General features: G+C 47.4%; 1 protein-coding gene across 5 annotated transcripts in view; it reads right to left on the reverse strand.

Annotated features, from left to right (window-relative positions):
• Positions 1 to 24322, reverse strand: part of ANKS1A (ankyrin repeat and sterile alpha motif domain containing 1A) — a gene marked incomplete at its 5' end in the record, with an annotated part of 106543 nt that overhangs the window by 58884 nt on the left and 23337 nt on the right. For 4 of the 5 annotated variants that reach the window (XR_014319004.1, XM_082778289.1, XM_082778288.1 and 1 more), the window contains 10 exons: positions 3747 to 3864; positions 7674 to 7766; positions 9492 to 9688; positions 9798 to 9893; positions 11159 to 11260; positions 11558 to 11633; positions 12285 to 12581; positions 17996 to 18058; positions 19855 to 20011; positions 20782 to 20862. Coding sequence is in view for 4 of the 5 variants with exons in the window: in XM_082778289.1 (XP_082634415.1) it covers positions 3747 to 3864; positions 7674 to 7766; positions 9492 to 9688; positions 9798 to 9893; positions 11159 to 11260; positions 11558 to 11633; positions 12285 to 12581; positions 17996 to 18058; positions 19855 to 20011; positions 20782 to 20862 (1280 nt within the window). The remainder of the gene's footprint in view (positions 1 to 3746; positions 3865 to 7673; positions 7767 to 9491; positions 9689 to 9797; positions 9894 to 11158; positions 11261 to 11557; positions 11634 to 12284; positions 12582 to 17995; positions 18059 to 19854; positions 20012 to 20781; positions 20863 to 24322) is intronic. The other variant, XM_082778290.1, reaches the window with a different exon arrangement.

Below are 24322 nucleotides of genomic sequence, written 5' to 3' on the forward strand. Positions count from 1 at the left end.
GGAAGGAAATCATTGAGGTGCACAGGCTGGGTGCAAAGAGGGTTCCCCGGGTCTTACCTTTTGAGGTCTCAACTCAAGGAGCCTCAGGATGAGAAGAGAGGCCAAAACCACCACTGTCCAGTGGCCACCTCAGGATGCGTACCTTTTTGGGATAGGTTACTTACATGATTCAGCTGATGTGCTGACCCTATATATCACCAGCAGGATTTGTTTCGTGCCCCTGCATTATGAGAATCAGTTATTGCAGCTGCCTTCTGCTCAAGCTCCCCACCCCTGGAACTAAGGAGGGCATGTGCCAGTCTCTAATCTTCATCTAGAAAAGGCTCCCTGTGCCACATCACACCAGAGTTTGTCAAGTGATGGGCATACAAATCTAGCTCCTGTGGCAGGAAAGGCTAGAGAAGAGAGGGAAGCTGGTCTTTAGAGTACTACTTTAGAGGTGCAAAAATAACCTATAACTGCAGTAAAATAGAAACACAAGCTTTCATTTACATGGTGAGGTACTGCATGTGAAATTTAGAAGTGTGCAGTGTGCCCAAGTTCTTGTTTCATCACCTTGGTCATCTGGGGCAGAATTTATCCTTCAAAAGCTACTTGAACTTGTGTTCATTTGCACGCCTTCCCCTATTGCCCTTCAAGAAAGTGCAGTGAAACACTGTCCCAGCTGCCCAGAGATCACTGATGTTACTCTGCACAGAAGCTTCTCAATACATTACGATGGCAAAAACGCAGGCTTGGATCAAAGCCATGGGAAAAGGGCCTGTCCTGTGATAAAAAGGGAGAGCACGCAGGCTATACATAGCCCAGCAGAACCTCAACAAGTACCAACCTTTAATAACCACCAGAAGGAAGCAAGGCAGTCCTACCTGAGGCTGGTTACTGCTGACAGCACTTCTGGGTAGCTCTTCTGAGAAGCCAGACAAGCATCAGAACTCTGCCATCTCCACCAGATCTCTCTCTAAATGCAGCAGTTTTCTCCCCCTGACCAGTCCGCACACAGCTCACCACTCCTGGCCAGTTTACAAGTCCTGTTACAAAGCCCAACAGCCCCAAATTCACGCATGCGGTTGCCCGTGGTTGCCTTACCAAAGGAGGTGGGAAAGCATTTGGCTCACACCCCTGCTGATACCCTGCCCGAAACATTAAGCCAACTTTCCCCAGTGCTCCAGCATGTGACAGCAAACTGCTGCAGCGCACACAAAAGGCGACCGAAGCCGGGCAGATAATACCACATTCATCCAGCCACTGGCCACAAGACAACTTGCAGCAAGAGGCACAAAGGCTGCTATCACAGATGAAAGACTCCATTAAGAACAGCGTGCCTGAAACCCTGCTTCTGAGCTGCCCTGAAAAGCCCTTCTCAATAGCCTGTAAGGATCAGAGTCCTTCTCTGCTGACCAGAGACTCCTCCAGAAGTCATCAAGTAACATCTAGAAGCACATCCTCTCAGATCGAGGGCCAAGAAGCAATTCAAAGCCAGGCCTCAGCCCGCTCCTTGTCCTGGAATTAAACTGCTGCCTTTGATGCTTGAGGACCCTTCTGATCCAGAGGTGGAAAAATTCTCAAACACCCCAATTTGATCTTTAGTTCTTCACTCAGCCCTCGTTTAACTTCTGCCCAAGTGACTCCACTATTCCCCAGACGTCTCCTCCCCACACATCAGCACGCACTCACAGTTCAGACTCAGCTACATCTCCTTCCCCGTGTCCTTCTGGCATCAGACCCCAGCGACTGCAAAAGCTGGCAACGTTTGCTTTTGCTCCCCATTTAATAATGCAGATTTCAAAGCTGCTCCAGCCTTGCAGAGCAGTTATGAAACATCTTGTGCAGAAAGAAGCTACCTGTAACTGCTGCGAGAAGATGAACAACACAAAGTCAGTGCTAACCAGCTGCCTCATCTCCTACTGGGGCCAAGAAATCCTAAGTCCCTGGGAGAACAAGAAGTAGGTGAAAGCTGTCAGGGGGCCCTGGGAAAGCTCCCCTGTTCCTGCAGTACATGGACCCTGCCACAGGAGCACCAAGTTGCCTTGGGAAACAGCTGGTACACTCTGGAAAACAAACATTTGAGGGTCACAGTCATCTCCCTCACAAGCACCTCCTTTTTCCAGATCCAGCACCACACGAAGGGCAGTGGGAGATGGCCCTGCCAAGCTTAAGAAACACAGAAGGTGAGAAATAAACTGGCTGGGCACCTTCACCCCCCAGAAGCAGCTCTTCACCTCCTCTAAACCCAAGGCTCGTTCTCCCTGCGATAGCCATAGCACCACTTGTATTGAAGAAAGCGAACAAGCCCTGGAAGATGAGAACTCTGCTGCGTTCCTTGGATTTCTCCCACCACAGCACTGGAGAGGGCTTCAGGTTCTTTACAAACACAGCAAAACTTTCCACAGACTGCAAACCGTGGAGGCACAGCCGGCATCTTCCTACTGTACAGCAAGACAGGACCGCTCTCCAACCATCACCAGGTTAAAGGTGTTCCCCTCCACTTCTCCCTGGGATGGGGATTACAGAGCCTGCAGCACCCACATCACGAGGGAAGAGACATCAAGAACAAGCACATGCCCTCCTTTGGGATTCTATTTTTATGACTTTTTAAGCAAGCCTGGCTATGGCAGCCATAGAACGGAGCCCAACTGTCAGAGGGAGCTCACACTTGAATAATCAGCAATAGCTGCACGCTGAAAAGATCGCCTGAAAGATTCCAGCTCAATAGCTGTCACTATTCCCCAGCTGAGAAGGCAAAGCACCAACCTGAAAAGCATCCTAACTCTGCCAAAGCCACTTGCTGCCTGAGGCAAACGCTGGTGGGAAAACAATGACCTCTTGTGCCGCCCCGTACAAGCCGAGTGCAGCAGGATGCAAGGAACGAGAGCTATCGTGCTGCAAGGAGAGGAGAGGAAGAAGAAAGCTGCAGGTCTTACAGGGCACTCAGTGAGGCATCACACTGAGTCCTCGTTATCCTCTGTTCATCCTCAAAATGAGATGGTTTCCAGGTTTAGAGTCCAAACTAAATCCTCCCAAATTCCGGCTCAGGAGTTTTGAATAAAGCAAGGGATATTTTTCCTCTAAACAAATCTTTTATTGTTGTTGTTGAAGGTAAGCCAAAAAGCCCAGCGACAGCCAAACACAGGAGACAAGGTGTTCCTAGATCCTTTGTAAAGCCCAAAAGTCCCTCTGGGACGAGAGACCCGAGTTCAATACTTAACCCTGGCCAGTTCCAGAGAGGAGCTCGCTCTACACAGGTTTATTTTCCTCGTTAGCTCACATCTCAAATTAGTTTTAATGCACAGCAGCACGTTGACTCTGTGACTGGGACAGCAGGGCTGATCGTCTGCCGATACAAACACAACACCAGGACGTCTTCAGATCCAGCTGGATGGAGAACGGGGCTCACTGAGATGCCAGGGTTGGTTCAGCTCACTTGTCCCAGCACGGCACAGCCTTCCACCTCTCCGCAGTTACTTGACCGTGCACAACGTATGCTTACTTTCTGAATTAACACAGGAGGTCCCTGCAATGTCTCAGCTGTCAGGATAATGGAGTTGCTCTTCCTCCGTGTACATTTTGTACAGGAATGTTTTGATCTCTCATTTACAAGAGGGCAGATTACCAGGAAACAAAACAATTGCAGTACAGAATCCAGATGCCCCACCCAACAGCATTTAATTGTTCCAATTACTCTGCCCTCTATATTTTTGTTAAACACATCTAAGCCAAACAGCTCTGCTTCTTGGATGCTCACTTACCTTTTGTTTTTCTATCCACCGCAACTGGCTTCTTAGTTTCTGCTGTAAGCAACAGCTCGTACGGGTGTTCCTCTTCCTCGGCTCCACTTCCCCTGCTTTTTCCTCGTGCAACAGAGGCCTAATGAAAAACAGCATAATGTAGTGCTCCACAAAGCACTGCTATTTATCCCTGCAATGAAGCACAAGGCCTCTTTATGCCATGCTTTAGGCACAGAACTGGCAGAGGCGACACCTTCGCTGTGGAGTGTTATCCAAAATGTACTGCCTTTTTTTTTTTCTTAAAAAAAAATAATAAAATAAAATAAAGACCACCAAATCCCTTTATTTTCTAGTATTTAAGGCTGCTGACAGCTTTCTAGCACTGACTGACTGATTTACTGTGCAAGGTCTGCAGACAGCCCGGGGGGTGAGAAAAGAGCTGAGCACATTATTCTTGTTCATCCCAACTCAGACTTACTGTTGCTATTGGAATTTGCATCGTCATTCACTATTTAACTACCGGCTCTATCAGGACACGGCTGCAAAAAGAGAAAACAACAAATCCCTGCCACCTTTCCAGAATTCAGACCTAGTGTTCCTAACCTCAGGATGTACAGCATGTTTAGTACTACAGAGACCTCAGGCAACACAGTACAGGAACAGAGTTTAACCTCAGGATGCCCAGCAGTGACTGTGCTCATTTTAATCCCCAAAGCCTCTGATTAGAGCTGGTTTGTTGGCAGAAGCTCCAGCAAACTGCTGGGAAGCCACCATCCCTGTGCAGGGAGCAGTCTCACTGCAGGATTCAGACAAGCCTTGCTGCAGACTCGCATCCTGGTCTGCCTCAAGGCCAAGTGCATTTAACACCCTTTGGGAGCCACAGGTGCCATCCCAGTACCAATGGGGCTAAACTGGGCTTCAAGGCACCCTGCCCACATGGTCGGCTGCCTTTCAGCACCATCTCCTGGCCAGACCCGGGCAGGTTGAGGCAACCCTGTCCAGGAACACAACTGCAGCAGGGTCAAACCTGAGCCTAAGAGCAAATGATGCCAGCCTGCTGCCAAGGCAGGAAGAATAGGTCTGAACACAGCTCCCCAAGGAAGGCTCTCTCGTACTGCCCACAGGTTCCTGGAACTGCCACTGCCTGGACAGAGGGCTAAGCACCACCACCAGTTTCTTCCTCTAGGTGGAAGCATCACTTTCTTCAAGGGCAAATAGGTTCCTACCCGCCTGTGATCTAGCTAGGAGCCCTAGAAGCCATTTAGAGAGTCTTGGAAAGACACACAGGAATCCTACACCCCTGCATAAACCCAGCTGGCTTTCAAGTGTGCTTTGCAATGGGAGGAAGCAGGCTGTGCTCAAAGAAAGCAGTTATTCTATCTGCTTCGAGTATGAGCTGTCAGCCAGACTGGCTCCTCTTCAGGTGACGGAGCTCATAATGAGCAAATTAAGGAAAAAAACTTCCGACCAGATGGTGGCACAAAAACATCAGACCATAACAGTAGGTAACAGGCCCTTGCCACAGATCTTGGAAAAATACTGCGCAGCAGCAGCCTGTCATAACAGTTGTAGCTTGGACCTCCAGCCAGGCGTTAGTGTGCTCCTGAGGCTCCTGCAGATGATGAGGATTGTGTCGTCCTCTTTCGAATGCTCTGAGCACATTTGAAGACAGTAGCTCCCTGGCAGCACGCACTTCCCAGCTTTTGCTTTGTAAAAGTCTGTGTATACATTCACAGGCCTGACTGCACTTGATTTTTTCCGTTTCTTATCCTCGCAAGCCTTAAACAGAGCCTCAAATTAAAATTCACTTAAAATAAATTCCAGTGTTTGTTGGAGAACTGTGCTTACTCTGCAAGTTCTGCAACCAGGAGTAACAAAGTCAAGTACAACTTTCTTCTGACTCATCACACATACTGGTGAGCATTCAGCATCCCTTCACTATTCCCAAAGCCTAAAAATAAGAGGTTGTCAATAGTGAGTATGTCCATAAAGCGTACTTAATCCACAGAAGTGGACTTTGTTTTTGAAAGACTTTTTAAAGGCTAACTGATCTCATTTCTCTCTCCTTCCCCCCCAAGAACTGCAGACCAAACTGCAGGAATGATCACGGCGCCTTGTCTTTTGTCTGTACTTCCCTTTCGGAGATGAGTAGTAAACAAATTAAACTGGAGTCTAATTTGACAACGCAGAACCTTATTCAGCTACAAACCCAGAAGGTTTCTGCTGATAGCGAACGGCGGCACTCTCCAAACAATCAGCTCTTTTGCCTGTTTGTGCTAACGTTTCTCCACGATGGAAGTTAAGTTTCTTGTTTGTGCACATCTGCTTTGACTGATAGCCCTCATCCTGGCAAGGGAATAAAAAGACTACTTTTAAAACTCAAGTTTGGCCCAACCCCAGAACATTCGATGACTAACTATCCTGGCCCTCATGGGAGAGCCTGTTTGGAGGAGGGTAGATCAGGATGCTGCTTCAAGAAGTTTACGGCTATCCCTAAATATATTCTTGTTGGTGCCTGCCCAACCCAGAGAGAACGTGCTGGGACGATAAATGAAGGGCAGGAGTCAGAGAAGCTGAGCACCCCAGGAGCAGTACACAAAGAAAAAGAATCAATTGGACCCAAACTGCCTTCTCAGAACATCTAGAAGGTCATTTCCAGGCAGCTTTACACAGTGACTATCTTATATCAATTAAAGTGGTCACAAATCAAGATTTCCCTAGTGAGTCCCTTTGTGCACAAGCATTTGACAACCAGGTTGCCTTTAATGGATCCAGTTTCTAAAGCCTTTAACGGCAGGACAACACAGGAGGTGTTCTATAATTAAATATGGCAAAACAATTCAACAGGAGCAGTCATCACACATTTACTGCCATAAACGAGTTCTGCTTCCCAGTTGTGCTATCCAGATCTCTGCTCAGAGCCAGCCGTGTGACTGGTTATATCATACGCTGGAAAACCATTTCAACAGCTGCAGAGAGACCAGTCCACAAGTTTGCGCTCTGTTTATGCACCATTTGGTGCTTCACTTTCTATAAAAAGTCAGTTCTATTAAAGCAAATAATGTATGCTTATGTGTAGATTTGATATACTTCAGAAAGCAGATGGCAATTACGCCTTGTAGGAAACCCAGCGGATCAACACCTTCAAAGCAAAGCATCTAGTGAACTGGAGTGTGCTCTGACAGCCAAAGGCAGCAGACACTTCACTTGTTTTACGTGCATCTGACTGCACTTGGAAAAGTGCAGAAATGCACAAGGTTTGGTTTTGCTTTGAAGTTTTTCCAGGGTGTGAGAGGTTTGCAAGACACATTTGTGGTTACACGCACCTCCACCCCCATACTGAGGTCTCCCAGAGAGCCCTCACATCTGAGTTCGTGGGCTGGTGAATGAAAAGGAGCAATAGGAAGCCCAGGAGCAAGAACACAGAACAAGAGAGCTTGAGTTTAATTAAAAAGCAGCTCACATAAAATGACCTTTGCAGAAGACAGCTTTAGCAAATGCTGGGCCAGAATCTTGTCTGAATTCAAGACCTTGATCCCTGTTCAGGTCAGTGGGATCTACAAGCCCACGCATCTCCTCCACAGCTGGAAGCTAAGAGGAAGCAGGAACTAACGCCCCACTGGATTTCAGTCTCAAGTGAAGATGCATTTGGTGGGATCATTACAAACAGGCAAAAGTCCGTATCACAACGTGATACAGAAAAAAAAACTCTTCCTATGGGAATTCCTAGCCAAGAATAGGAAAGCAAGGCTGAGGTCAAAACAGAGGTGCCCTGGAAGAACCACACAAAGGAAGTTCCCATGGCAAGTAACAGCAACGCTGGAGTGCAAGAACACTTCACAACCCAATTTGCAAGGGAAGTAATATCAAAATTGGCTCCTCCCAGATTAGGAGGACTGATCTTTAAACCACATTCCTGTAAAGCATCCCAGATCAAGTGTCACGTACCTCACAGGAAGCACCATGACCTATCTTCTTCTCCGCGTGCTGCTCTTCCTCTTCATCAGGCGGTGGCTTGGCAGGCGGGGGTGGCCGTTCTCTCTGCAGTTTAGAAGACCACTGTCAGTATGCTGTGCTAGAACACGTCCCCTTCTGCTTCCACTGACACTACATCCACGCTGCTGCGAATACAGAGCACAGCAGACAGACTGCCCCTGCTCAGAACACTGCCCACTCCTCCTTCACAGCGGTAGCACCACACGAGGCCAGCTCAGACTCACGGGAGCACTCACTGTGCTTTCAGGAGAGTAAGACTGCTTGGGTGGAAGGTGGCATTGGTTTATTGATTCATGATTTAAGGCAGTTCATTCAGCCCCAGGCTGGTAATGTCTATGGCAGAGGAACACACAGTGAAGATCAGTAATGAACTCGTGCAGATGTGCAGGGAAGGACTGCTCAGTGCTTGTGTCTTAATGAAACAGTAACAGGAATGCATGATTCCAGAGGCACCTCTTATAGTGAAAAACCCCGGAGATCAAGAGACAGTGCTGCAGTGCATTCCTCAGCTATGCCAAGACTGCCAGGAGGCACTCAGAGCAGCACTGCCTTGTCTTGGTGGAGAGCTAAAGACATCCCTAGGTCATCTCCTGCCCTGCAACAGCTCCATCTAATGGCAAATGGAAACAGAACAGACAGAAACTGCTCATTTCAAAATGCTTGAGTAAGTTTTGGGAGAAACTCCGGCAAGTTCCTAGTGCAATTTCCCCTTTCTTCTCCCTTTTCACTGCAGTTCAGCGCCATCTCATTTGGGATACAGCTGAGCTTGTCTCACATCAGTCACAATCAACCCAGGACAGTTATATAGGTGGGTATAAGCCACTAAGATTTAGCTAACAAACACATTGCATCTTGTACTGCATACTGAAAAGATCTGGCTGAAATGTCCATTTTCTAAAGCTTTTGTTTCATTTCTACTCTATTTGCTAACAGTGCAGGAAAAAGGTTGCACATCCTTACAGAGAGAGAGGAAACATGGCTACAGTACCACCAGCAGTTCCATCGTTCACTGCTGCTTTGCCTTTTGTCCAAAAATACAGCCACAGAAAAGGCTTTGCAAGAACAACCAGAAAACAAATCCTGAAGCTGACGCAGCATGTTCTAAGGCCAGCATCCCATCTGCCCCATAGCAGTGTTACTACTGATTGTAAGGAGGCAGCAGATGCAACTAACAGAGGGTGACGAAGACCTCTCCAGAGACAGTTCCAGCAGCTTTGCATTGCCTTGTGGAGCCTTGAGTACCCTCTACAGATCCCTGCAAGTAATACACAAAAAAATGCTTCTGCCACCAACTAGTTGACCACAGGATACTCTTAAAGATAACTTCTTGGGAGCCTTCTCTGGGGCAAAGCAAAGAGAAAGATGAGAAATGCCACACAGAAAAGTTTCCGAAGTTTTTTCCCTTGACAATAAGCTACCCTTCAGCTAAGTGCCATGTTCTGACAAGCCAAGACTTACAACTGCCAGAACGCATAAGGATGCAATGCTGGGTGAAAGTCAGGCATGAAGAAGGGACCACTTGCCATGCTGCGTGGTGGTGTGGGTAACGGTGGCTTATCTGCACTGTCCTGTGTTGATAGTGGCTGATGAGAGATAAGCTCAGCTCTAACACAAGCAGAAGAGGTACCTGCCTGCTCCGATCAGCGTGAGAGATGGTTTTAGAGATTTCTCCAAACTGAGGAACTGGCAGCCTGCTGCAAAATCATAATGATGGAGATAAGTTCCCTATCTTTCTAAGGCAAGCAGAGACAAGCACACGCAGCTACGTACAGGCCTGACTCCTGCTGCTTTCAGACCAGCTCCTTCTGCTTCCTTATTCATGGACTCTCGATCTGAAGATCTCCCACTGGCAAGGCTGTCCAGGGAGTGGCAGGAGGTTGCATTGTATAAAGCTTCATACGGGCTCTCCTCTTCAGGGTTCACATCAAAATCTATGATCAGTTCTGTCACTGCTTTCTCCACATCACCTGGGAGAGGAAGAGAGGAAAAAAGAGCATCACTGGGGGCTTCTGGCCTCTGAAGGTCAGCCCTCACAGGAGGAAGTGACAGCGACTGCTGGGTTGCACGAAAGCCTACCCTGAGGTATCCGACACACGGGATCAGTGGCTGGAACAAGTGCTGCTTGGGCAGTCTTCTCCGCAGCTTTGGCACTTTTCCTCCCAATTGTGTAATCTGCAACGAGGTAGGGCAACAAAATCAATTTATGGCAATCTAGCTGCATGTCCACTATGGCATACGGTACTTTCTCCCCTGTGGACAGACAGCCAACTGTCAGCTCATTAAGCCTCCAAAAAATAACCAAAGTGCATTACTGAACCTCGCGGCTCAGATCCCAAAATAGAAACAGCTGACCCCTTTAATCACAAGGTTAAGAACAATTCTTTGAACTTTTACAGACTTACTAATGAGAAAGCTGCAAAGCTCCTGGAGGGACACGGCTCTGAGGAGCAGATTGCTCTGTTACAGACACAAGCTACGTGGCTACATGGGGCTGCAGCCTGCAGCCATAAAGCAGCAGAGCAGCCAGTTCTAGCTAACCACAGGCAAAGTCAGAAGCACTAAGCCTATGTGATTGAAGTCAGATGACATCTCACACAGCTCCCTCACAGGAACAAACTATCAGCAGTTACCTGCAATAAGTTCAGTTTTAGAGCCCATCTTTGTCTTCGGTTTCAGAACAGAGATAATACCTACCAGCCTCACAGGCAGAGCTTAATTAAAAGTCTGCCAAGTGCTTTGAACCTGCAAAGCTCTCAAATGCTAACCATGAGTAATATATACCAGTTGCATATGCTTCTGATCTTTTTCTCCACAGCTGAGAGGAAATTGAGATAGTGTAATTACAAGGTAGGAATTTAGCTAAGATGCCACATTTCATTGCCTAATTTGGACAGATACAATAGGCCAAGCTCATTTATAAATAAGTAATCAAGGCCTTTTCTGTAAATCTCATCTGCAAAATCCGTGCCCAAGCTTCACAATGAAGTGAGGAGTAGGACACAAGATCAGTGGGTGACTATTTGCCTGCACAGGCACATAAAGGAGAATTAATCCAAGACCATATCTAAAGCTATTACTTTGCATTCTGCAAGCAGATTTAGACTACCCTTAATTTTAATTCACTTATTATAAAGTGAGTTAAACAAAGCTCAATTTAGCCCATTTAAGTTGTACAAGCGATGCCGCACTCTTTCAGCAAAGGAGCTAATCCCCCTACAATCCACCCCTGGAAGCCCTCCTGCAGCCGCCCCATTCACCTGAGCATTTGAGCATCATTGTTTCCAGCACCCTCATAATTCTCACCAAGGTACCCAGCCTGAAGCTCTGTTGCTTTCATCACTTTCCAGGACTAGAGAACCCAATTCCTTACTTGCACAGGCACAATTAAGCCCCCCAAACTCTTCCCTCCTGCGCACACACAGAGGAACACTGCTTACCTTCAATGAGAGCTGCTATGTGTTGACTTTTCTGAGAAGGAAGCTCCCTCACGATATCCAGAGCTGTCAGGCCTCTGTTATCCTTTATGTTCACATCAATACCTATGGTAGTAGGTAAAGAGCAGGCAGAAATCAAGAACATTTTCAAAACTTGCACAAATTCATTTTTAATCAAGTCACAGCTTACACACGTGACCATCACTGTGTGGCGCTAAAAACGACTCTGTAGAGGCAGACCTAGAGGCAAACACCAAGGGATGACCTCTCCTGTAACCCCCTCTGAGGAACACCACTTGGAGAGCTGGTTGGAGCGAAGTGCTGTCGCTAAAAAGGGGGTTCCTCAAGTGCTAGGTGAAGGAATCACCTCATTATTGCTTCAGAAGGGGATCATTCTCTCACCTGCAGCCAGCAATATTTGTACCACATCTGTCTTGCCAAACAAAGCAGCTTCGTGCAAAGCACTGCCTTTTTCAGTCTGCAAATTAAATGAAAAACAGCATGAAGCTAGGCAGTGGGGAATGGTGATGGAGGAATGTTTCAGAAGGTTACAGAAGCAATAAATATACTGCACCAAATACAAAGGGAGGGCACCAGTATCTACGACTGATGACAAACTATCAGTATCATTACAGTGCCGAGAATTTGAAATGGAAAATGGGAACTGTCTCCTCCCAGAGTCAGACACCAAGAAAGGGCTTTCCACAGCTCAGCAAAAGGTCTTGTGCTGACAAGGAATGACAAGACCACCATGTAGAATCTGGTGCTGTGGAGCAGCGTGTTTACAAGTGGCTTGATGGGAAGAGAAACAGTTTGCCTCCATTGCTACCAAGAGCTCACGGTTTCATGAGGCAGAACAGCGTAGGCAAAAGAGCTTTTTTCTCCCTCCCTATGCATCCGTGGCTCTTCATCCGAGCAAGCATTAAGCATGCACTGCACCAGAATCCCTGTTTCTCAGAGGGACCAGAAGCTCAACAAACAGCCCAGAGGAACCCAAAGCCATCGCTCATCTTCCAGAAGTGATCCCCTACAGGAGGACAGGCAGGTGGAGCCCTCCCTGCTGCAACTCCACGAGTTCTCCATCCCCCAGCGATCAGAGCAGCCCCTCACACGCAGCCCCACCAAATACCTGGTAGTTGCTATCCATGCCAGCATCCAGGAGGACGTGGACCACAGTTTTGTGACCGTTCCTGGCTGCCAAGTGCAGGGGAGTGTGTTTCTTAGTGTTGCAGCTTAAAAGGTTGGGGTGAGCGTTCAGGAGCATCTTCACGACTTCCAGCCTCCCGTAGAGCGCTGCCAGGTCCAGGGGCGTCTCGAACTTGTTGTTGCGCATGGTGGGGTCGGTCAGCTCCTCCAGCAGCACCTTCACCACCTCCGTGTGGCCGTACTGCGCGGCGCAGTGCAGCGCCGTCTCGTTGTCGTTGTTCTGGGGGGGGAGAAACGCCAGCGCGTCACAACGGGGAGAGCAGAGCCGCTCCGTGCCTCCCTCAAACCATTGAAGTTTAAATGCAAAAACAAGACAAAACAAGCAGCGAGCCCGATTTGATACAGCTCGGAGCGGTGTTTCCACCATGTCACTAGCCACTGACCAGACACGGACATCCCCTGGTGAGCAAATCAACCGACCCGCCCAGTAAAAGCCTGGAAAAGCTTCAAAAAACATCCAGGGCAGTGAGGTTTACCCAGATGTGAGAAATCTGCTCTATGGGATATAGGTACTGTAAATGGGGCAGCCCGTTTCCAAAGCATGGAGGTCAAAAGCAAGAGACCACGCTGAAGTTTAAGGGGTTGTGGAGCTGAATCTGGATTCCCATTAGTTCTCGTAGTGCTTGGGGAAAGCCGACTTGTTTTTAGCTGGCAGCATCCCCTACTTGAGGGTGCCACAAAAACAAGGCAGGATTCATGCTGCAGTTTGTGCGCTGCATATCGCAGTCTGCCGTAGCTTGATCGTCATCATTTCGGATTTAAACTTCAATTGTTTCGATCCTACTCATCCTGACCACAGCAGGCATTCCACCTCTGCAATTCTGAGGCTTGCAAGCAGGCTGGCCGCGTTAGAGAAAGGGTGCTGAATGCATGCAGTCTGTGCGTTAGGCAACAAACAGCGCCACCAGATCACTCCAGCAGCAAGCCCTTGCAGGCAAGGTCTCAGGTCAACTGGAGGGAAGGAAGGAACGTCCAAGCACAGCGTGAAAGCCTCCACAGCGAGAGCCACATCCAGTTAATACATGCAGCATTTGGCAGGTTAAAAATCAGCAATGCAAAAGGTTCAAAGACGAGCAACCTAACGTTTCATCTCCAGGCACAAAATAGGAACTCTGCCAGATTTCAGTCTTTCCTTCAAATTTAAGTTCATGGCAAATTTCTAGGTTTACTACTGTGTCCTACACACAGAGGGAATTTCGGTTTAAGGACTTTGGATAGAAACGCTTATCTAATTATTTGACCTCCCTCAAAATTCAACAGCTTTAGCTAAAAGAACTGAAGCAGAATTTGTCATTTTAAGAACAGTTCTCATTAAAAAAACAACAAGCTGTCTTGACAGAGTTAGGAGGACTATTGGAGAATCTGAATTTGACCAAAATATCTTCACTGATGCTTTGAGAGCAAATGTACTTTCTTAAATACCAGCTTGTAAGAGCAGTCAATATTTTGCACCAGTTCACAAACATGCTACAAAGCTTGCTCTGTTGTTCTTTAATCCTATTACCGTGTTAAGTCATTTGAGGGATTACAGGAGTCATGCATGCAAACTCCTACTTGTTTTTATCTGCTATTTGACCACATCACTTTTCAACCACATGAAAAGCACAAGGGGAGCGAGACATACTGGGGAGGCTGCGACTGGCGTGAAAGCAAAAGCCAAGGAGGCAGCAAGCAGCACCAGCCACGTGCAGGAGGCGGTGCAGAGTATTTCAGAGGGTGAGGAAAGCACGGCGTCGCTGCTAGAGCAGGAGGCAGTCAGACAACAGGCTCTATACTTGGAGTGGCAGAGGCAGCCATGGTGGAGGAACGCACATACAAGTGGACAGAAGTTACTGGAGAATAAAGAAGTCTGCACATAAAATACACATACGGAGTGAGAAGGGGAGAGAATAGAGAACTACAGAGATCACACCTTTCACCCCTAAGCTGGCAATCTCAAGGTATTTAAACGGTTGGCAAATGGCATGGATTGGATTTGACAGGGAAGGGAACCCATGAGCCCACAGCACAGGCAGACCAAGGCCATCGGTGGGCCCCATACCACGAGGGAGGCTCACGGCCCATTTCTGCAGGACGAGCAGATAGCCCCAGCCCTCCTGGAGCTGCGGGTGTCTGCGTGGAGGGAACGCACGCTCGGGGAGCACACCCCAGAGCCCAGCTCTACCAGCACCATCCATCCCTCACCTTCCTGGCCACCCAGGCCATGACCCTCAAGGAAGCACACAGAGACCCCAAACACCTGCCTGATGGCTCAGGAATAGCAATACAAGTTCCTCTGATAATATAGCTGTTGAAGACTTCCCCCACACGTACTGCAATCTCGTCTCGTTTTGTTTAAGCTACGCGTGGCTCTGGCACTCTGGGTGAAGTCCCCAGACTCCCCTCCTGTAACGAAGCCCACCAGGTGGTGTGATGGCTTTGAACCATCACAGCAAGTCTTTCCCCATCACGGGCTGGGTACCGGAAACTGCTGCTATTGCCCGGGTCTGTACTGTCTCTATTTGGGGAGTGTTCTGAGCAGCCCAAAATACCAAAACCATTCCAGGCAAGGGAGCCTGCCTGCCTTCCCCTATCACCTTCCAGGCACAAACTGGAGGGGAGCCTGAACAGCGAGCACAACAATCCAGTGTATGTATTTATCTGAGATGGAAAAAGAAAATTCCTTCCCAGCAGCCAGAAGGCACAAGGGTTCACATTTCAAAACTTCTTAGAAAAACAGAGCGCTCAATAGGACCCAGGGGCTGCATTCTTGCAGGAATCCCAGCACCCGCCTCATTCACAGTTGGGAGCAAGAAGCTGGGCCTCATCCGATGCCTGCCTACAGACCACAAAGCGGGAACAGAAGCAGAAATGCCTCTGCTTTCAGATGGGTCCCATCACATTTTGGGAGCCCTGGTAACCAGACACCACATGCCACAGCCCTTACGCTCATCGCACGCTGCAGCGGAGCATCCACAGCTCATGAAAGCAGATCTGTCCATGCTCCTGCTCCTAACTCACTGTAGGAGGGCTTTGATCAAAGAAAGGCAGATATTATTTAAAATACATGGGAAACTCTTCTAATTTTCTACCCTGCAAAGGTTTGAATGCTCCCATACGCTGCCAAGGGAGACTATGGTGTTGCCACTCTGAGGCTTTTAAGACAGTGTTGAACAAACACCAGCCAGGAATGTTTTAGGCAGCCTTGATCCTGCCTTGGGGCACGGAAGAGGTTGTGTGACCCCTTCAGTCCCACCTAACCCACTTCTGAGGCTTCCCTGGAGGGTTTGTGTCTGTGCACCCATTTGCCTCCTCCATTCCTCCAGGTGCCCCGCAATGCCGAGCACTGCAGAAAAACGAGCCCCGTTTGTCCAACAAGCTCTCGGGAGCTCTGCGGGTGGCTGTGCTGCCCAGTTTCATTTGCAGGCTCCAGATGGTAGGCTTCCACTTTTCTCAGCAGACCAGTTAGATTTATAGCACTTTAAACCAAATCTGCATGAATCATTTGCTTCCAATTAAAGAAGACAAAGGTAGTTTGTGCGGTGCAGTTTATTTCTCCTTGAGCTCTATGACAGCTTTTGCCTCGTTGGCTCTGCTCAGCTGCTTGGGTCCTTCGTACAAATTAAATAGCCCGATCCGAGGTAGCAGGAGTCAATGGAGCACAGTTGCAGCTCCATCTCTTAACTTCGCTTCTATCATTTGCTTTTCAGAAGTCCTTCAGGCCCATAACAGGCATACGAGAGGCCATTTAAATAAAAGATGTTGAAAAGGAAGGGGCGCAAAAAGAAGCTGTTATTTCCTGCAGTTTTTAGGAGAATAAGATGCTTCTGGCTCTTTTAGCTCTTCCTGACCAGGATATCAATTTAATCTACATCCAGCCATATAGAAATGCTTTTCCCCCCCCCTCTTCTAAATATCCCAAAATGTTTGGGAAGATGAAACACCTTGATTCAATCATTTCTAAATGAAATCCCATCCTGCAGGGGAGCTGAGAAGCTGGAAGCACCAGCTAAGCCAGGACTGTCAGGCTTTGAACTTGGACATTTGTTGGTTCTCCCACCTGCAGCCATGCTATGGAGAAAACATCCAGGGTTGCACAGGTATGGCTCCACATGCTCTTCAAACGTGGTCAGAAACCAGCAGTAAGCTGGTCAGAGTTTATGATAGACCTACCAGTTAGCATATAAGCCATCTCTCCTTAAAACCAAGGCTCTGATTTCAAAAAACATGAGCCTTGCTCTTGAGAGTACTACAGCCATCCTGAACACTGTCCTGCAAGTTCAAAATGCAAATGTCAAAAAAAATAATACTTTGTAAACATCAGTCCACAAAAAGCTACCTCAATTTGGTCTTTATATTCCTTCCTCATTCAACAATCTAGTGCTAGTGTATAAGATTTTACTCCCTTATTGCCAGTCGAGAGCTCCCCTTCAGCCAGCTGAACCAACCACTCAGCTACAATACGTTTCCACAAGACATTTGTTGCCACAAAATTCCCAGCTGGATTCCTGTCAAAATCACAGGTAAGGATGAGTTTCATGTAAATGTGTTTGCACTTGAAGAGGTATGCGCTGGAGTATTTCCTGAAATAGAAGTCTGCAAAAACAACTCCCAGCGGTTAGCAACCTCAGGAATTTTGAGCATGTTTTTAAGGTACTGCAGATCAAGCAGAGTGAAAGTTTCAACTGAACTTTGAGACATAAATATGTCACGGATGGCTGAGTCTAAAATAATTGGCTGGAAGCAACTGTGGCATGGTGGCTGAGAGCAGAAGCATCCCATGATAAATCAGCAGACGATTATGCCATCAGTGGGCTGCTGCAACACTATAAATAAAAATGAAAAATGGTGAGTGTCTGAGAAAACACCACCATCTACGCACTGGGAGACAGAACAAGTGACCCCAGGAACTTTCTTACTTGCTTCCTCAATTGCTCAGCCTCAGTGCATCGTAAGTGCTGATGTCATGCCTTTTTGTAGCTCAGGAACAACTAAAAGCAAGAGGAGCAAAACAGGCAAGAAAACAGGAACAGAAGACCAGGGCTGAAGGGTGAGACGACACAACAGACTTCACACCAAAAGAGACTGATGCAATAAGCGGTACATGAAGGACTTGGGAAGGGAGGTGTAAGCGTTACTGCCGTCCCTTCTCCCCGCCACCACCGAAAGAATTAACTGTCCACTCAAACAACAAATACAGCAGTATGCATTTTGTAGGAGAAAAGGCATGAAGAATCACTCCAAACAGCCCACAGAGAAAACGCATCCATGTTTAAGCAGGAAAAAAAATTCCTTCTCTTTGCATTTATCAGCAACATTAGCACATGAAACAATACCTAAAGCATTTGAATTGAAATAACATTACCTTTTGGAAGTCATCCAGCCCAATCAAGCAAACTGACCATCACCGTGAGTCCTACAAGGCTAAGCAATGAAGGAGCCCCCAGGAAAGTAAGGAAAAGCTTCCCTTAAATTATGTTTCTATAACTGCTTTGAAGAGAAAAACCCAGAGTAAATAAATGTTTGCATTTTACTTTTCCCCAAGCAGCTGCAAACTGAACAGGTATTATTGCAACTGGATGACATTGCACCTGGAAGCACGCGAGTGCAGCTTGGAGTAATGATGCAGTGAAATGCTGTCAGCATAGTACACACCTTGGCATTGATATATGGGTCAAAGGGGCCGTACTTTTTGAGTTCTTTGATCTCAAGAGCATTCTACAAAAAGGAAGAGGAAAAAGAACAAAAATGTGATAATGAAATGGGTGAGATATAGCAACAAAGCAATGGGTGACTCCCAAGGGGTGGAAGTGACAGAACACAGCGTCTTGTTCCAGTCAAAGCTATTAACAGCAGAAGCCATTCCAGCAGCTGATTCCTGTAACCTGAACCACTGTGCATTTCATTTACAAGACTCCGGACTCGAGCAGCACAGGCTACTCGACTGACTTTTATCATTTAAAAGGGTTCCTACTAAACAAACATTAATGAAACATTACCTGGAAGGGTTACACTAAGCTTTTAATCTTTTGCAAAGGTTTCCCATACACCTGTCCTGCTCCGACAGCAGAGCAGTTCATACTCACGGCCCTCAGTCAATTCTTATCAGATTGATCGTAAACAGTTTACTGCACTTCTCAAATCCATTTAAACAGACTGAATGCCTGCAGCTGTGCCCAAATGCATTACTAAGCACAGCTCCAAGCTGGAAAGCTATCAACAAAGACAGTAAAACACACACTATTAGTAATTCCTGCTCAATTGAGGAGTGGTAGTGATTAGCATTACCACTATATTTTTCAATTCGTGATGCTTCAGAAGCAGCCATTTAGCCTCGGGTGCCTCAAGCTTTACATTGCAGAACAGAACACCTGGGCATGAAAACTCTGGTCCCCACAAAGCATGGCTGGAAGCAGAATTGGGACTCCTAAACCCGACTCCGTGAAGGGGGAGTTTGCTCCTCGGCTTCTGAAAAAGTATACACAGCAGATCAAGATTAAACAGCAGAAACTCGCAGCTCCCAGATGTTCACTTCAACTTTGACAGATTCTGCAAACCTCGAGCCATGAGTATCTGACCTACTTGTGAATTAACTCCTGAATGGATACACGTTTTTAGCCTTGTGGTACTAAGGCAGAGGCTTATTTTGGTTTACTTGCCTCCACCTGGATGAAAACCTGAGAGGTTAGGAGCTGATTCATGGGACAGGAGATATCCCTCCCTGAGGGTGGGCACAACCCAGGGCCCCTGTAGCTTTAATCATCTGATTTGAACCTGTTATTGATATCTGCCCTAGACACAGGGAAGAACCATAAACTAAGCTCTGCTCAGCTGGCCTCATTCAGTCAACCAATTCACTTATCTAAAGTCTTAAGCAAAAGAATTATTTGGGACTTCCCGCAGTAGCGTGTCAGAAGTTCCCCTGGAATTATGAGATACCTGCTGACTGCCACAGGGAAGTTACAAGTTGTTTTTCTTGCCTGATTGAGAAAAAAATCATTAAGATTAAGCTAGGGATTTATGTGGGGTGGGGTAGAGCTAAAATTATCCTATGACTTACAAATTAGTTAACTGGAGCAAGTGCTACAGGCAAGCCAGGAGAGTAGCTAAGAGAGCATGGCCAAACACAGACTAAAAGCTGCTTCGATTAGTTCCCAAAAGAAGGGAGCCAATGTGTCCTTTGACAGCACTAGAAATCTTCTCAGTTATCCAGCAACTGAAAGGAAAAACTGTGTTAGTTTTAGAAGCCCAGTATGAAAGCAGGAGAATACTTCCGAGGTGCTGAGGGGTTCTCTTGACATACATTTACAGCTCTCTGTATAAACCATCACGTATACCTCACCAGGATTCAACCACTAACTCAGACCTGGAGGCATTGCTTTAGGCAGCGCCCTCCTTATCCCAGCAGCAATTAACTTTATAACAACTGCTACTAGTTCGGGAGGGTCAGGAGTCAGCTCTCTTTCCATTCGAGGGAAACGGTTCAACGGAGCATTAGAGAAAAATACGCAAACCTGCTCATTCACTTTAGTGTGCGACGGTCCCTGGTGGATGAGGAGCTTCACTATGTCTGCATCTCCTTTCCAGGCTGCCAGGTGAAGAGGGTAGCAGCCCTTACAGTCTGCTACGTTGGTTAGCGCGTCGTTCCTCAGCAGAACTTCCACCACATCCCTGCAAGAAAAGGAGACTCGAGTCCATAAGATATGCAGTCCTCGTCTCGCAGCTTACATTCCCCAGTAAGACTACTGTACAAAAAATTCATCTGAACAGATGTATTTCAGAGATCCTCTTGAAATGTGATCTCAAAGCATTCCTATTCAATGCTGCCCAAGGAAAGAAATTAAAGACTACTGAGTCCAGGGAAGATCTCTGCTACCTTCATACTAATGGAGCTGAACAGGCACTGAAGTCATCCACAAGCCACTCTGGTGAGAAGTAAATTGCACCAGCACAATGAAGATGAACAAAGATTTTAACTCTATTCAATTTCTCAGTACCTCAGGTAGCAGTGAACAAAACAAGATTTACCACACTGAAGACCAGAGTTACTTTCAAATGTAATAACACACAAAAGCAAATTTTAGGTGGTGCAGGCACAGCAACACATTGGACACCAGACAGACTGCAGAGGACTGTTACTGGAGAAGCCACCTTTAGTATCTCGTTATAACTTATCCAAATTGTTTATAAATAAAAGGGTGGTTGAAAACCTCAGCGTTCTGCCAAATTTTTATAAAGATTTATGTTCACACTGTGCAGCAGCAAAAGCCTCTATAGCGTTGCTGCACTGATGTTCACTTCTCGTCCTGAAGATGGTGTAGTGGTGCACCACGGCCACGTTTCAGTGGGAACAGCATTAGATCGGTGAGTGAATTACACAAACCGTAGCTTGTACAGCGCCTCGTAACCCCTGTGACCAAAGGCATTGTAAGATGACTCACTTATGGCCATTCAAAGCAGCATGGTGCAGGGGAGTGTATCCAGTACTGTCAACGCAGTTCACATTTGGCCCTCTCCAGATGCTGCAAGACAGAAAACGTACAGGGAACACTTAGGCATACACCAAACAGACGGACAGTTGGCAACTTTCAGCAGACTCCTCGCGCCGAGCTGGTTATCTGGAAGCAAACTGGTGGCTGCTGGACAGCCGTGGTTAAGAGCAGTAACGCAGAGAACAGACCGCACAGCGCTGCGTCCAGCAGAGGGGTTAGCGTCACAGAGCACACAGCACGACCACTACTCGATGCTTTATCAGAACAAGTTGTTAAAATCTTTTTAAAATCAGAGCTCCCATGTTCCCCCGCTTCCAGGCATCTTTCAGCCACACGTGCTTACCAAAAAGCATCCTCAGTGGGAGATGTGTCTATTAAAGTTGACCACAAGAGAAGTAAGCCATCAACCCACCCCAACTCTCACCCCTCCAAAGGATTGTGATGAATTTGGGAAAGCCTTTTTACCCCCATGCCAAGTCCCTAGAGGTGTGAGTTGATGACTGTGGGATGCAGAGCCTGCTCCTGGTCACCAGCGTGGATCCACACTGACCTCATACCGCCCAAAATTCATTTCCATCTGACAACTGTTAGCAGTCTATACGAAAAAGTAGGTGGTCTCCGAGCTTTTGCAAACACTTCCCTCCCTTGTTCAGAAGTCGAACACCAAGGATTTCAGGATTAATCTGCCCTCTAATCCCTCCACAGTGTCCTATTTAAAACAGTGCAGGAACATGCGTGCAAGAAGCTGGCTCTGCTCTCAACCTTGCTGCCGAAGGAGCTGGGTTCTGCTGCTACCAGGTCAGGCACCCCTCACCAGCGCGACCGTCCTCATCCAGAAAGGGCACACGAACCCAACCCATCATGGTCACGTTCCTCAAAGCCAACAAACCTGTCCTCAACACCCTCCTCCCCATCACAACCCATCCATCCCTGTATGCTGGACTGTTTCAAACTTAATACTTCCAAGAGTTATACAGGATTTATAAGCCTAGACAACCCTTCTTTCCCTAAAGGGGTACACTTTGCTCCTTTATTTTGTTTTGAAACTCAGGGTAGAAGTTAACAGCACCCCCTAAACCCCAGTGTAATTGGTTTTAAATCAAGTTAACTGTTTCCTCTCCCCCCCCCATGAAGCAGGCCTTCCCTGATCACTTCATTTCCTCCCCAGCACGTAATCACCACAGCTCACTGTACGGTAGAGGCAGCCCGAGCAGTTACTGGGTTTTCTAAAGTAAGTCATTACCAGAGGGCTCCCAGCCAGAAAACGCTACGCCAGTGTATAAAAGCAGCAGGAAAGGCACCAAACCAGTGGAGATCCTGTGCAGACCAAGCGGAAATTCAGGAGTAAACTAAGCAGCACGCTCACTCTCCAATGCATTTCAGGTGGGATTCACGAGCACCCTGCGAAATGGAAAGTAAATGGAAAGTTTCTCTCCGCCGCACGATGCCTGATCCAGCAGACAACTATAAAGGGCTCTGGAGTCCTGAGACAGCCCCGAGCTCCACTGGAGGAGCCACAGCTAAGGGGAAACTTTATCCAGGGGAACAGGGAAGTAAGCCACAAAATCCAACTTGGGAAGGATGAGGAGGTTTATCCAGGGGCATTCCTGCCCCGCTCACCGCTCTGAGCTTCAGAAGCAAACAGCAAGTCCCCGCACGCACGCAGTGCATTCCAAGTGCCACGAGCATCAGCTGCAGGATGATGGCTTGAACTGTGTCCTGGAGATGTGAGACACCAGGAACTAGAGGATGGAGTGCAGGAAATGCCTTACCCCATCCAGCTGCACAGTCCTCAGCACGAAGGGGACCTGAGTCACTCGCAGCCCCTGGTTTACTTTTGGCAGCAGGCTCATGCTGTGCGGTGGCCCAAACAACTTATTGCTGGATTTAAAGTGGCAATTTATGGTTACAGCTAGTGCCAGAAGCCTTGTGTATAGTCTGGAGCAGTTATAAATACAGCACACACCCCCACACACTGCTAACCTGACCAAGGCCAGAGGGTTTGACCATTTTACATGCTGAGCAGAGCTGGATTTTGCTGCTGAGCTCCAAAACCTACAGAGCAGACATACAAAGAGCCAGCACCATTTAAACTTCAGCTGAAAGGAATATTTATGAAAGAAAACCAGGATTAGTAGTGTCACCAGCATCAACCAAGTCACTTGCTCAAAGGGACCCATCCAGTGGGCAGCAAGAATGGGAAGTGGAACCCATGAAGCCATCTTCCACCAGAGCATGGCCTCCTTGCAAGGAAAACACTTCCCTAAAATCTCCTCAGGCATTTTCTGGTTAATGTTTTAGAGTACTCAAAAACCTCAAAACACCCTCCAGCAACTCAAAGGAAAAGAAAACTTGGAGTCCACGATGGAGCAGGTTCAACACTGAACTCCGGGTACTGGAGAAGTCTACTGCTGGGATGTGAAGATATTTTTAACAGAGCTGTTGTATCCTTCCCTTCCACCCCACCCTTACCCGGTCTTGGAAATACAGAAAGCTTTTATCAAAGAAAGGTCAAATCACCCAAAAGTGCAGTTGGAAAGGATTTAAGAGGAGAACTATTTATATGCAGATGTCAGGGCGGCAGTGGGAGTCTATCAGTCTCCTCCCTCCTCTTCCTCTCCAGCTCCATAGGAACACCACGAAGTTCTCCTGACTTCACAGAAACCAAATCTTCCAGCCCATTTTTATTTACGCAACGCATAGCATTAGAGTGACAGGCCAAGATAAGATCCTGAGTTTCTTATTTGGGATCTAAACACAGGAAAAGAAGCCTACTACAGACTGCAGAAACAGAAACATCAGCACAGGAAGATTATTTTGAAAGACCCCGCAGTTCCTGCAGAGCAGCACTCGCAGTGTATCTGCAGGATGAGCTGAACGACGTCTCGGGCGTTACCTGTAGGAACCACAGCAGAGCTCCCAGAAACAAAATAGTAGGAAAATAACAGGAACACTCCCTACCACCACCACTATGGGAGACGAGGTGGGTACTTTGGGATTAGCTCTTTGAATGAAGAGTTTGTCTCACCTTTTCAGACTAGACAGGGAAGGTTACAAAGGTTTATGGCAATGGGAGTAACTCAGCAAGAACCCGCCCGCACCAGGAGGCTTTGTGAGCATCAGGAGGTTACCAACTCCTAACGTGCAGCACGCAGACCAGGGTAAAAGCTGTAAATATCTGCCAAGGTCACAGCCAGGACTCAACCGTCCAGGAAAGTTCAGAGAAAAGGCAGAGAAAGCCACTCACCACCCTGCTGTCATCCCTGAATCAGCCTGCAGCACTTCAAAGCTGCACGCGTCTCCAGAACACAACTTGAACAAATGGGCTCTGCTATTTAAAGGAAGACACCCCGAGCTCGGCAGAGACAACATTTTGAGAACATACAGCGAGAAAATCCCCAACTGGAAGCAGTCTACAAAGAACCCTTCCAGGATCCCCTGCACAAAGCAGAACAGATTTGCACTTCTTGCAGCCAAGCTGCCTCCAGGC

Source organism: Aythya marila (genome assembly GCF_965140915.1).
Source record: "Aythya marila genome assembly, chromosome: 24".
In the NCBI taxonomy this organism is placed as follows: domain Eukaryota; kingdom Metazoa; phylum Chordata; class Aves; order Anseriformes; family Anatidae; genus Aythya; species Aythya marila.